The sequence below is a fragment of the Balearica regulorum genome, chromosome 3 (assembly GCF_011004875.1).
Source record: "Balearica regulorum gibbericeps isolate bBalReg1 chromosome 3, bBalReg1.pri, whole genome shotgun sequence".
Lineage (NCBI taxonomy): Eukaryota > Metazoa > Chordata > Aves > Gruiformes > Gruidae > Balearica > Balearica regulorum.
Window position 1 is genome coordinate 69,292,929 of NC_046186.1, and position 13,905 is coordinate 69,306,833.

Genomic DNA, 13,905 nt, shown 5'->3' on the forward strand with positions numbered 1-13,905 from the left:
CGCTGGATGGTTTCTTTACATAATTGTGCTTGTCCTTTGTTTGAACTTTTTAGTTGCAATTACATCAATAAAAAGAAATTTAAACTGTGCTCAGTAATAAATTCAGGCTTGAAAGTAAAAGTCCCCATGTTGATGTATTTACACAAAATCAATCAGGTCCTCAGCTAAATTATTCTAAAAACAATATAACTTTAAATAAAACATTATAGGACATGACACCACTGACCTGAAGACTTAAAAGACTGACAAGCAATTCATTGATAAAATGAGCACTATACCAGTGGTATAATAAAACACAGTAACTCCCGTGTTCCCTCTATCTCAGCACTGTTAGAGTGCAATGATGTCGCACTATAACGCTTCATTCAACACGGCCCTTGCCACCGCCCATTGCTCCCTAGCAAACCCTTTTCTTGAACCCAAATGATGCACCAAGCCTTGGTATCTATATCCTTGGTTATGAGTGTGCTGCTTCAGAGGTTGCAAGGATATTCACCTTCATACAAGCAAGGGAATAACGCAGCCCTTTCCTTTAATTACTGCAATTAAACTTACATCCATCTCCTTCCAAATCATTAGCGTAACTTGACAGCTTGGCATTTGCCAAACCGCGACGCTCAGCTGCCGAGGGGCCGCCTACCAGAAGAACAAGGATGCCGGGGCCCTGAAACAACATGCTGCTGATACGGCTCGCAGAACGCATCACAGCAGTAGGAACCTCTTGTTTAGCTGATGGACTATGCCCTTTCTTTTGGAGACAGATATCGGATTCACTGGGTGAGAAGACTATATAACAGAAAACTGAGGGAACGGTCTTGAAGGAGCGAGAGAGGTTTTGCCTGCTCCCTGACGTTTCCTTTTTCAATGGACGCACAGCCTGGTTTAAAAAATCCAATCATATGGACTACTGTGGAGCATGTACAAGGCTACTTTTCTTATCCACTGTTAGCGCTTGCCTCTGCAGTAGTCCACAGACCCTAGGGATCTACAGAGCAAGTCTGAAAAGGAAAAAAAATAAAATTGCCAGTGTGTGGAAATTAAATGTTTACAGTACTGCATATGGCATTGAAAAAAAAACCACACAGGTTAGGTCACCAGATCCACATTTATTAAGAGTATAACTATGCTTTCGGGAAAGGTACTGTTTCTATCAGCATTAGTTGTGGAAATTTCAAGCTCTGGTTTTGTAATAGATATGTGTTAAAACACATCTCATCCACTGGAACTGGTGGGGGGGAGGGGAAAAAGGCTGCTAAATTTCAGGTCCAAACAATATCGTCAATCTTGATGAAAAACAATGACAGGCCTTTTTAATTCCATATTAGGAAGTTATTCTTCCCCAGATTTGCTAATTAAGCCTGAGTTATTAGTTAGCCATATGCCAGCTAAAAGATGTTACCAATTACCAGCTTTTTTTAAAATGTGTGTTCATTAGGAAAAAACCCCCACTATGTTTTAGTAATACTTCCAACTCCTATTGAGGGACTTGGATAAATCAAAAAAGTGGAAAACACAAACTAAAATAAACCAAACGAATGAAAGCATTTTCTTTAGCCTTTCTTCTTCTGTAGAAGCACACAACAAACACTCAAGACCTCTTCAAGAATATCTCCTGCGTAAAATTTACATACAAAATAATCAATCACCTTGAAATACTTTTAAGATGACTGAAAAAACGACATAGGCTTGCTGTTTGTTCCTGTGTGCTTTGAGTAACATGCATTCCCCTTTACAGACATCTGCTTTTCATCTTTCCATTTTAGTGGCACCAGGCTTGATAGTTACCATAACAGTAACATCCTTCATAATACAGGCTTCCCTCTATTGTCCCGATATGTCTAGGTGCGCTTATCTGCACCGAGTTCACTTCCCATCCTGCTTTTGCCCTTAATGCATGAAGGTAAAAGGTTAATTTTACTCTGTCTGTATATACTTTGAATGAAAGGAAACAGCAGCTTGCCTCCGGGACAATTCTGAGCACTTCTGGGCTACTTCATAACATCAGTCTGGACCACCAGTGAAGCAGAAGCATGATTTGTATATACAACATGTATTTTCTAGATATTTTAGTGTGTGTATATATATATCTATATACGCATATGTATATATATACATAAAAAATACACAATATGTACGTACATTCCCTGGACTAAAGAGGAGCTCTGTGATATTAGTGGTCCCTAAGCATTACAAGCTCATGCTTAATTCAGGTGGTCTCCGGATCTCGACAGTGAACTAGAGATACTCTGTTTTTACTCATAAATGTGGGTGGATGATTTTTCTGAATGTTTTTCTATCGTGATTACACTAATGACATGTTTTTAAATGTCTTCGAAATGTATTTTCAAAGCATAATTGATCACAGTGAAGACATTTGCTTTAATTCCAGTGCTAAAAAAAATTAGTTAACATTACAAATGTTTAAAATGAATTCCTGGTAATTTTTTAATTTCAAGCATCTTAAATACTATTTGTAAAATTCTCACCCCAAGTGTTTTGTGCTGAATGCAAAAACTTTTCTCAAGTGCTGAATTAGAAACTATGGCAACCACTGAGCCATTATCTTTGCGCTTGCATTCATCTTTCACAATATATTTTTGCACCGTGCCTTCTTTAGAGACAGAGAGGGCGACCCTTAACTCTTCTTGTTAGTAGCAGGCATATTGCGTTCCAAATGTTAAAAGATGTGATAATCCCCCTGTAAAGACAGATGCAGACACCCCCCCCCCCCCCCCAAATTCCACATCAACCTCTCCCCTGGTTTCAGTGGGGGTTTGTTTAGGCACTACAGAAGGATTCTGCTGTCTCAGAAGGAAATAATGACCTCGTGAGTGAAGGTCTACGGCTGCCCGCAGTGTAGGAACAGGTAGAGACAGAGTGCTGTGGACAACAGGCAATGGAACACAGAAATCTCTTGGAACTTCCCTACGCATCTGACTCAACTGATCCTAAATTTTTTAATTCTCCTCCCTCTTCCTTCCTTTCAGGTAACTTTTCGTTATCTTTGATTTTGCGAAATCTGCCACAGGTAGCAGATTTTTTTCAGTTTGGGCATTTCAAAGTCTACCTTTGGCCTTACACGTTCCTGACAGCACAGAATAGGAATCAAAGCCTCATCAAAGTGTGTGAGGGTACCCAGGATGCAGTATTTGTCCGAAAGCCTGTATTGCAACTTTGTGCGACTTTGAAGTGACTTTGCGTCCTGTGGGCAACTGCTGGGCACATCACATACCTTGGCATTTACTAAAATTGTGCTTAAATGTTTCTGCATCGCAAGGAAAAAAACGGGTGTTACTGTCAGCACTGTAACTGAACAGTATCTTGGTCTTAAAAAAAAAAAAAAAAAGCACAAAATAATCTACAGTTGGCAGAGAAGTCACCCAGTTCCCTGGGCCTGTCAGAAGCGTGATTAGATAACTCTGCCTTTAATTTCAAAGTGAAATGCTGCCGTCATATCCTGCACTGCAGGGGACTGGGGTTGCCTTTGGAGGTCGAGGGTGGCAGACTCCAATGCGACTTCCTGCCCTTCATTAGTAAAATCACAAGCGTCTCCAGAGACACTGCTAACCATATCCTGTTGCAATGAACCAGGACTGTTGTCATACATTTCTCTTCTCACCTGCAGGTAAGCCTCGTGGGTTCTTCCCGGATGACTACAAAGACAAGCTGTATTATAAGTCATCTCCCATCGGCTGCTTTCATTTGCAAGCATCAACACAACACAATTTCTTCTCCTGATCAAAACCATCTGCACGTTTTACACGGACAACTGTCGCAGTACTTCTGAGAGGATGTTTCCTTCCATCAGAGGAATGACAACAAATACTACCTCCCCCTCCAAACCCCAGTGACCCAATGTAATAGCACAAACCAGAGCAACACGAGTTCACACTTCTGCATGCAAGAACTGCACAGTCTCCTCTTGTTCTTGTTCCTTGCTCTTCTTGTGACTCCCCACCAGTAACTACACACACAGGTCTTGTCGTGGTTTAACCCCAGCCAGCAACTAAGCCTCATGCAGCCGCTCGTGCACTCCCCTGGTGCGATGGGGGACAGAATTGGAAGAGCAAAAGTGAAAAAACTCGTGGGTTGAGATACAGACAGTTTAACAGGTAAAGCAAAGGCTGCGCACACAAGCACAGCAAACCAAGGAATTCATTCCCCGCTGCCCATGGGCAGGCAGGTGTTCAGCCATGCCCAGGAAAGCAGGGCTCCATCACACGTAACGGTGACTTGGGAAGACAAACGCCATCACTCCCACTTTTTTCCCCAGCTTTATATGCTGAGCATGATGTCATATGGCATGGAATATGCCTTTGGTCAGCTGGGGTCAGCTGTTCCAGCTGTGTCCCTTCCCAACTCCTTGTGTACCCCCAAGCCTCCTTGCTGGTGGGGTGGGGTGAGAAGCAGCAAAGGCCTTGGGTCTGTGTGAGCATTGCTCAGCAGTAACGAAAACATTTCTGTGTTATCAACACTATTTTCAGCACAAATCAAAACCACAGCCCCATAGTAGTTACTGTGAAGAAAATTAACTCTATCCCAGCTGAAACCAGGACAGGTCTCCATCTAGAACTCAATCTCATGTTGTTAAAACCTAAAGTTGCAGGTTCATTCTACATATAGCACTTTTCACACTTTAAGCTTTATGGTTTCAAGGCTCCTCACTATGTTAGCCAAGACAGGCAACTGTTGTATTTGAATTTTGGGCCATCCATTGGGTGGCTCTGCTGCATTTAAAGAACTGCAGGATCAACGCAACAAAATGAAATCCAGGACTGGGGTCAGAGGCAAGCACTCACTGGCAGGTTTACAGCAGACCATATGTAACCTACAGTCTATCAGTTTTGGTGCCTTCTCTGAGGGATGGCATAAAATACTGAAACCTAAATTAATTAGCAAAACTCTTACAGACTTCTAATAGGCTACAATTTCACTGATATCCCTGATACCCTTCTCAAAAGGCACATGATGACAGCAGGGCTCCAGCCACGGCTCCACACTGCTGGAGCCAGCAACTCTGGTTGGGCTCACCACAGACTGGGCTGTCTGCAAGCGAAGCACAATTATTAGCAGAGCTCCCCACAGGCTTCCGTCGTACTTCTGATGCAGAACTGTCTCCTCCAGGCAGAACTGAATCAAAGAAAACCACTGCTGAGGAACATGCTATTTTCCCACGTTAGCTCTTAGACTCCCTAAATGCATCTCACATCTGGAAGGAAATGACACTTGGATTGCAGAGAAGTACACATGATTTTGAGAGTACTACGTTGTTAATCCCTTTCCTACAAGGAACAGAAAAAAAGGATGTTAATTGCAGACTACTCCCCAAGCTTTTGGATCTCATCAACTGCTAAAGAGAAGTTTTCACAATTAAAATAAAGCAAAGATCCTTAATGTCCTATGGATACTGTGTAAACCTTCAGGCAGGCACCTCTCCTGCAATTAATGACATGCTGTGCAAGTGGGAACTGCCCGGGCAATGCAAAGTAGAGCTAAGGAGAAGCTATCACCAGGAACATCGTTTAACTGGAATTACCTCCATGCAAGAAATAGGTTTGGGGCCATAGGGGCATACCAGTATTTTTTTCTTCCTCTTATTTTACTTTCCCCAGAGGAACCTCTGTTGAGCTTCTAGTCATTTCTGCTCGGCTTTCTTTCAACATCACTCAACAATTGGCATTTATTTGATTAGTGATAACATTCGCCTTCCAAGATTTTTTTATTTTTACAGTCTTTGCTTAAGAAAATTACTCCACATGTACTTTTTTTTTTTTTTTTTTGGTCAGATTTCCCAGTTTTATTTCAATGTTAATGTTTCTTTGGGGATGTTTTGGGGGTAGGGGTCACTAACCGACTAGCAAGAAAGGATGTCAGTTATACCAAAAGGAGAGAAATATGGCTCTGAAATCTACCAGACACATGTTAACATACATACATTTACTGCCACACCATCCTAAACATAAACAAAACACAATTTGTACTTGTCGGTCTTTATGTTTTATGCACCATAGCATTGCAAATCTTCCTTCTAATTCAGTATACTTTGGTAAATTTTTAACTTTCTTACTGAAAAGTCAGACTAGGAAACTGTTTAACTTTGGTGGGGAAGAATAAACATTTCTTGACATTTACCCACTGAAAGACAATCATCCACTGCTTATATACACACATTCAGAGTGATAACCCCTATCTCATCTCTAAGAGTGAATGAGTGTCATCACCAGATCAAAACAAATAAATGAACCACCACAATGAATATATAGGATTACATTTACTGACAGCACCAATAGAAGGCTGTTGGGTGTGTTTTGAAAAATGGTGCCCTGAACTATCCCACAGCACATATGCTACAAATCACATGCTTGTACAATGTTTTCTAGGTAACAAATCAGAGGAATACATCATTCCTAGCATCCACTTCCTTTCTTCTGGAAGATAAAATGCCATTCAAATCATCCATAAACATTGAACAATTGTATTAATTTTTTGCTGAGATTGGACTATATGAGTAATGATTACTAACTGCTTTCACCTCTACTAATCCATGGCACCTGTCGCAGCTGCCCCCTTTCTTTCCCCAAAATCAAACCACACTTTTTTTCTTTAACAATTGAGCATTCAGGCAGACTAGCAATGGGATACACATTCGTTCATTCATTCATTCAGATTTGAACCTAGACCTGAATATAATATTGTACCTCAGGATTTTTACCCTTAAATTACTCTATCTGCATGAGAAGTTGATGGCTTTAGTGCTACTTCTAATGAAGGGGTTTCAAACTCAGTTTTAGACAGTTTGAAGATAAAATATTAATTTCTTCAACTTAGGAAAACCATCCCTCCAGTATACGTCTATGCTGTATATATAAGAGGCCAAAACCAGAAATGCACAATACTCACTGATTTTCGTTACAGAAATAGCTGTGTGAAATCAGCTAATAGGTAACACAAGAATTTCCATTTTGAAATCATGATGCGTGTATTTTGCATCTGTTGAAAGCACTGTTTTGGGAAGCTTGCTGGGGTACTTGGATGATGCAGAAGTGGGAAGATGGGTTTGCTTTCTGACCCAGCCTCAGTCTCTGCATTCACACCGCTTGGGCACCATCTGACATGCAGACTGACTGCTCAATTGCACATATACTTTACATACATACACAACCCCATCTGGGTTGGAAGAAAAACCTCAACAGTTATCCAAGTTAGGCACATTTGCACGTTGGCTCCTTGAGCACGAGAAGTGGGACTGTATGCGGGGAGACAAAAAACCAGATTTCTCCCCATGGTCCCAGACATGCAGAGTTCATGGAAACATCTACTTCTCACTGCACTTGCAAAAGCTCCTCTCTGGCAAATGGAGGACTGTCCACAACTGGCATCACGGTAACAGAATACACAAGCCTCAGAAGCACTGGAAGGCTGATTTGACATTACATAGGAAACACCAGCATCCAAAAGCAGACTTCTGAAACGCACAAGTACATATTTTTTCTACTTTCTTTCCCCCCCCCCGGTATCTTTAAATATGGACATTTCAAGTAGGGCCATTATGCTGACCTGCATCTCACCCCTATAAAAAGCTGAAAGCACTGATGAAAATGCTCCATCCTGCTGGAGATGCAGATTTGTGTTTGCCAAAGGTGCCACGTGCTCTGCTGACCAGACTTGTCGTGAGTTCTTCATTTCCTCACCAGGTGGAGGGAAAGTGAACATGGTTGTCAAACAGGAGCAGAGAAGGATTGGATTGGATTGAGCTAATCTGAAGCAGTCCATGCTAGGGAAAGGTGTTCAGGATTTTTAACCATTATTTCTGTTCATTGCATTAAAAATAATATTCCCAAGAAAAGAAGTTAGTTTTCTCCCTCTGCAGTGCGTAGTATTTTTGTTTATTTTTTATTAAGAGGTGATAGGGATAGACTTTTCCTCATATACATGTACTGAGGTATGATCAATAACCCATTCTGAGTGCAGATTGACTATTTTAAGTCAACAGCAAAGCAAAAGCAATTCTGTAAGTCTCTATACCCAACTTATTCCCAGAATCAATTTTACTTCATTGTTTAAAAGAAATTTAGCACCACTTCCAAAGCATTACAAAAACAAATCAGCTGACAGTTGACCATTCTTTAGAAAGCAAATTCTTGTTAACATGCAAAGTTTCTCATCACACCAGCTTCCGTTCTGCATCTGCAATGTTAATTTTTGAAGATGCCAGCACAAAACCATTCTGTATTCGTTGACTATTTTTACTGTGATTACAAAGCATCACACTAGCTATTTTTACTGGGTTTCTTAAGTTTCTTAAAGAACTCTAAGATACAGCTGAGAACATAATGAAGTTATGTGAAATATTTACACAGAGTTTATTCTAAGTTTTTTTCTTATGATCTGTAAAATATTTAAAGTGAAAATACATCTTTCCCCTCTCACACATGCATTTATATGAAGTTCCTTCTTTCCTTCTGTTAAAATTTAATATGATTTCGGAAATACTTACCTCTGATGATACTCAAAAGATTCAGAGCAACCGAAAGTCAGATCACAGCAGTCTTACAAGAGACCTTAGAATAGTAGTTACTCATAGGGTAAAATGTCATCTTTTAGTGATGTTTGTCTTCCATAAAAGGATATTTTTAATATATCAAAAATACAAAGTAAAAATAAGCAAATTAGTAACAGACTACTAAACTTCATCCTAGAAAAAAACATGGGCTAGACCAAACATTTCTAACCAATACAGTTTGCAATACAATTAGAAATCATGAGTAGCTAAAGGAAAAGTTGCGTTTTTTATTTATTCAGCTTTGTGCTACTTTGATGTACAGAGAGCTTGATTCTTGGCAACTGTCAACACACCAGAATTTAACTGAGCACCAGGAGCACAGACAATTAGTTCTCAAAACGATTAAACGCAACTAAACCTAATTGTACTGACAGGCATACTCAATTCCCAGATTTTCTGAGGTCCTCTATTCTTCTGTCAACAGTACGCCTACATACTCCAGAACCAACAACTGCAAGGACGACATGCCGCTGCCACATGAACAGTATTTTAACACAGCTTGAAAATGTACTGCAGCAGAATGTGTTAGAAGTATAACATCTATACTTGATAAATAAATTAGAAAATAAAGTTAAAGGTATTAAAGGTATAAATGGGGCAACCCAGAGAATACAGAGCTGACAAAACTAATGAGCATCTGGAATGGATGGTTCTTGATGTCCATGTGTTTTTAATAATATTTTACAACTTAAGGAACAGCTTCTGTTTCTGGAATGAAATAATCCTCTATTGCCCTTCTAATTGATTTGTTAGCTCTCAGATCAAAGACAAACAGGCAACTATTCTAAATTCATTCATTTCTTGGACTACAAAACATGACTGACTGACTGAATGAACGCATGTTTGAATGTAGTACACATGCAACAAAAGACCTATTCCTTTGAGAGTACAAGACACTTCTGAAACGCCTCACTGTACTTTCAGTTAAGACGATGCTTAACCTTAGCTTGGTATGAGATGAAGAAAATAATAGTGAAAGACAAACAAACAAAAATGCTCCAAATGAGAAACACAAAATCCAGAAATCAGACATGCAACCATTAAATCCAAAGCTTTAAGATTGTTTTTTATTTACTTACATGTTATGGGACAAAAATGAACCAAACTTCAAAGGAGTCTGCTCCCTCAGAGCCAAGTAATTACATCTACAGTTGCTGTCAACTGGGAAGTGAGCATCTCTAGCTGTCTCTCCCCTGAAATAATCCCAAACAGCCTGTTGTTCCAGGCTCTGCTCAGAACCTCTTAGCGCCACCAACGTCTTCTCCACAGGGCTGTGCTTACAGATCTCTTCTCCCCCATACTTCTGCAGGCACCTCAGCATCGCCTAATGCTGAGGTGCCTGCACTACTGCTCTCCCACCGGCATGGGTCAAGTTAGCACAGGCAGGAAACAGAAGGCAAAGGGAAAAAAAGAAAACCCAAACCCAAATCCAGATGCTATGCTTTTTGAGGCTGCACAATTTCCTCAAACTAGCTTTTATTAGCAATAACTATTGTTCATCTGATGAGCATTCCCAAATCACAGCTATAAAAACAGAAATCATTTTAATTCCTTTTATAGCCAATCACAAAAGCACATACAATATACACTACCTAAATTTACTGTGACGTTTTGGGGTTTTGGTGGGTTTTTTTAATTCTACATCTATTGGAGAAATCAAAAGGGTCACACAAAAAGCTCTGACAGTAATAGATGCCCTCCAACAGAAAGACAGCAATCAATTACAAACCATTTGCAGAAATTGTAGAGCTGTCACAGACTCATTTACAGCTGCAGTTCCAGTCAGACTGACTCTGATTGCCAAGCCGTTTTCCCCCCTTGTACCTACAAAACTAGGACAGCTTCAGATAATTTAAAAAATGACACTAGCAGACCTGCATGCCAACTCAAGAAATAAACTGCAATATGGCATGGGCAGTTACTTCAGCAAATTGTGCACAGACCATTAATAATGCAATATGTGACAGATTTGAGGCTGGAGAGAGGGCAAGGGGCAGACCTGTCTGTACCCCACTGCCCCTTTTTTTTTTGAGCTTTAATTGCAGCACGTAATTTAGAGCATTAGAACAAATTTAGTGCATTCAGAGCAAAAACTAGTGTACATGAATTGTTCTCAGTGTATTTAAATCCTCCTGAACTCCCCCTAATTTTCTGTCATCTGGTGCATTTGACACAGGCAATCAGGATTGGCTTTGTTTTTTCTGCTAAACCAAAGCTGACGCCCCAGAATCTCCTCCCCTCAAGGAGGACAGGAGCTCAGCCGTGCATGTCTGCACAGTGCATTGGGGGCAGCAGGTACCCCGGGTGAGCAGGGCACCCTGAGGCACCCAGGAGAACCTGGCCAAGCACCAGGCTGCTGGTGCAACCAGCCACCGAGACATCCTACGCCTTGGAGTCACCTCTGCTGTGCTCCCGCAAAGATCCCTGCTCCAAAAACACTGCAGAAGCCCTAAAGCAGGATAGTAGAGAAATCCACATTATCCTTTCCAAAGGAACGATGTGTCCTAGGAGGAGAAAACTCCAGTTTATTCTTGTCTAGTTGCAAAGATTTTTTGGGAGCGTAAACAATGTGTTACACAGGATATAGATTATCTCTGTGGGAATCCCCCGTGCAGCAGGGGACGGGCTAAAGACCCACAATCACTGGGCTTCTCCTTACCCTCAGGGGAAACTGCATAAAGTCACCTATAATAGACTGAAGTAAACTACAAAGTAATGCCAAAAGTAGGAGAGGGTCACAGCTCCTCTGGGTAGGTATGGCTAGAGGCGTAATATATCTTCCCTGTTCTGGTCTTCTGACTTTTTATGTTCTGCCTTATCTCTACCAATTTTTCATACAACCTGGTACAAGACAGTAATATATTCCAGAACCATAAAAACTCTAACTTAATTTCTGTTATGCAAGAGTGTAACGCAAGTGTTATCACAAATTTGCTTGGAGATACAACCAACTCATCAACAGAAATAGCAAAAACATAGAATCATAGAATGATTTGGGTTGGAAGGGACCTTGAAGATCATCTAGTTCCAACCCTCCTGCCATAGGCAGGGACACCTTCCACTAGACCACATTTCTGTTGTCAGAATGGCAATGCCTAGTAAAATCATGGCCACCAACATGAAAACACTACCCATACTAGCAGTTGGGGGATTCAAAACAACATGCACTTGAGTTGGACACAGGTTGCAATTTGACTGACTCAGAGCAAAATGGATGAAAAATTGCTCTTCGAAGACCAATGCATTCAAAGGTGGACACTAATTCTGGGGCTCCCTGCCTCAGCTTCCAAAGTCGTGACCAAGAGAAGGTCTGAGCATCCATTACTTCAGCTGAAGTCAAACAGTAACTGCAGACACATAAAGGTTCCCCAAATTAGGGAGGGGGAATCACTGGTTCTCAAACACTGCACCTCTCCAAGTCTGCAGTCCAGTCTAAAACTACTGATGTTAGGTGAGTGTTGCTATGGTCACTGTGATCTTAATAACAAGCCCTAGAAGTATCAGCAAAAAGAAAACGTGAACCAGACTGAATCCGTTGGAAAGCTGTAGCAGCTTTACTGTTCTCTGCAGAACTGGGTTCAAGCAACACAGAAAGATGAATTTGACAAGTCTCCACCTGTTTGCCATTTGCCCCCATCACACTGCTTTTGGAGGTGCAGCAGCTATGCCATAAATGTTGACCTGTCAACGTGACCACAAGATAACAAAACACTAAGTACAGCTAACATGCATAAAAAAATTTCCAGATTAGTGCCATAAATTAAATTCTTTCCCACAAAATGCCGAGCATTAACACTGTAACACTGTCCTTTTGTTCGTAAGGATTGTCATGTCAAGCATGTTCTTACCCTGAAAGGTGGATCAGTCTTCTCCCTGTGTGGCGCTTGGTCCAGAGTGCCATCAGTACTGCTCCTTTTCAAGCTGGATGTGACATCAGGCACATTACTAAAATCTGTATTCAAAAGAAAACAAATAAATTAGAGGGTTATAGGTCAGGAAGAGGAAAAGTATTTGCTTTTATCTGCAAGTATTTTCAGTGTCTAGTAGAATTACTACAGAGGGAGAGAAGGAATATAAAATTTGCGATCCTCCCCACTCCCCAGAAAATAACACACGAGGTCAAAGCAAGGAACAACTATGCCTGGAAACTCTGCTTTCAAAACAGCAGCTGGACATCTAAAACCATCTGAAGCAGCGCACATGTTTGATCTACAAAAATAAACTTAACGCTCTTGTTAACAGCGTGCTTTCGAAGGCAGCATTATCTATAATCAGCACACTCTGTGCTGAGACAACCAGTGAGGATAATTAAATGCACTCAGTAGTTCTCCTTGGATGAGCACGCTATTGTTCGACACAACTTAGTCCTGAATCCTTTAAAGATCTAAGAAGAAAAGATAATTTTTTCTTTGGAACAAGCACCACAGGTCATAAAACGGACAAAACCCTTTCTTGTTACTAACAGTTTACCAATTTTACTAAGTTTGGAGTCCATGTACATAGTAGCTGGCACCATGCAAAACCCAGAGGAAGCACTGCTCTACCTATTGACGAACTGCAGTTTTCAATAACATTTATGTATAAACTCAAGATTTATCCAATAATACTGAACATTCATATAAAAATGATGGGTTTTCTCTTTACATTTCCTCAACTGGCTGCTTAAAATCTGCAGAGATGTTTACATGAAAATTCTACTTAAAATTCTTAGAAGTGAAGCAAATTTCTCTGATTTTTAAGCTGCAGTAGCTGAAAATCATACAGCAGCCACCAAAAAAATAATGAGGAATTTTAGCAACCTCAGATGAATAGGAATAAAATGAAGGGGGTTTTAATTTATTGCTTTGTTTTCTAAGCCTCTAGAGTATAATGCACACCACGTTACCACATTTTCAAAGTCTTTCTCAACACCCACAAATGCTGGAGATTTATTTTTAAGTGAAAGCTGAGATTCTTATTTAGTTACTGACTCCAGCAACTGAGGTGATAATTAAGAAAAATATCACTCATCTTGCAGGAAAATCAGGGGTATTAGCAATGATGAAATTGTGAAGGACAACAGTATCTCTCTGCCTGGGTGTTGCTGTTGCCCTATCCATGCAGAGCAGGACCAGCTCCTCTCAGCAAGAATTGACAAACATGGGCTGAAGCAGGGAGGGAAATGGGAATTTTAGGCCCAAAAAAGCACCTTATGGCCCATGAGGAGTCTTCCCGGGAAAACAAAACATGGCAGACAGACTTCATAGGAAAGCCAGGGAGAAAGAGGCAAGTAACTCAGTATGATGTCATCTTGATACTTTATTTTTCCATAAGTTATTAAGGTTCCTATGCCAAGCTTAGCA

The 13,905-nt window shown here is 40.6% G+C and overlaps 1 protein-coding gene across 3 annotated transcripts in view; it reads right to left on the reverse strand.

Annotated features, from left to right (window-relative positions):
* The window catches only part of TIAM2 (TIAM Rac1 associated GEF 2), a 140,198-nt gene that overhangs the window by 20,830 nt on the left and 105,463 nt on the right, over positions 1 to 13,905 (reverse strand). For 2 of the 3 annotated variants that reach the window (XM_075748360.1, XM_075748359.1), the window contains exon 15: positions 12,412 to 12,515. In XM_075748360.1, coding sequence (XP_075604475.1) covers positions 12,412 to 12,515 — 104 coding nt within the window. Of the gene's footprint in view, positions 1 to 9,642; positions 9,967 to 12,411; positions 12,516 to 13,905 lie in introns of those variants that run through there. The other variant, XM_075748362.1, reaches the window with a different exon arrangement.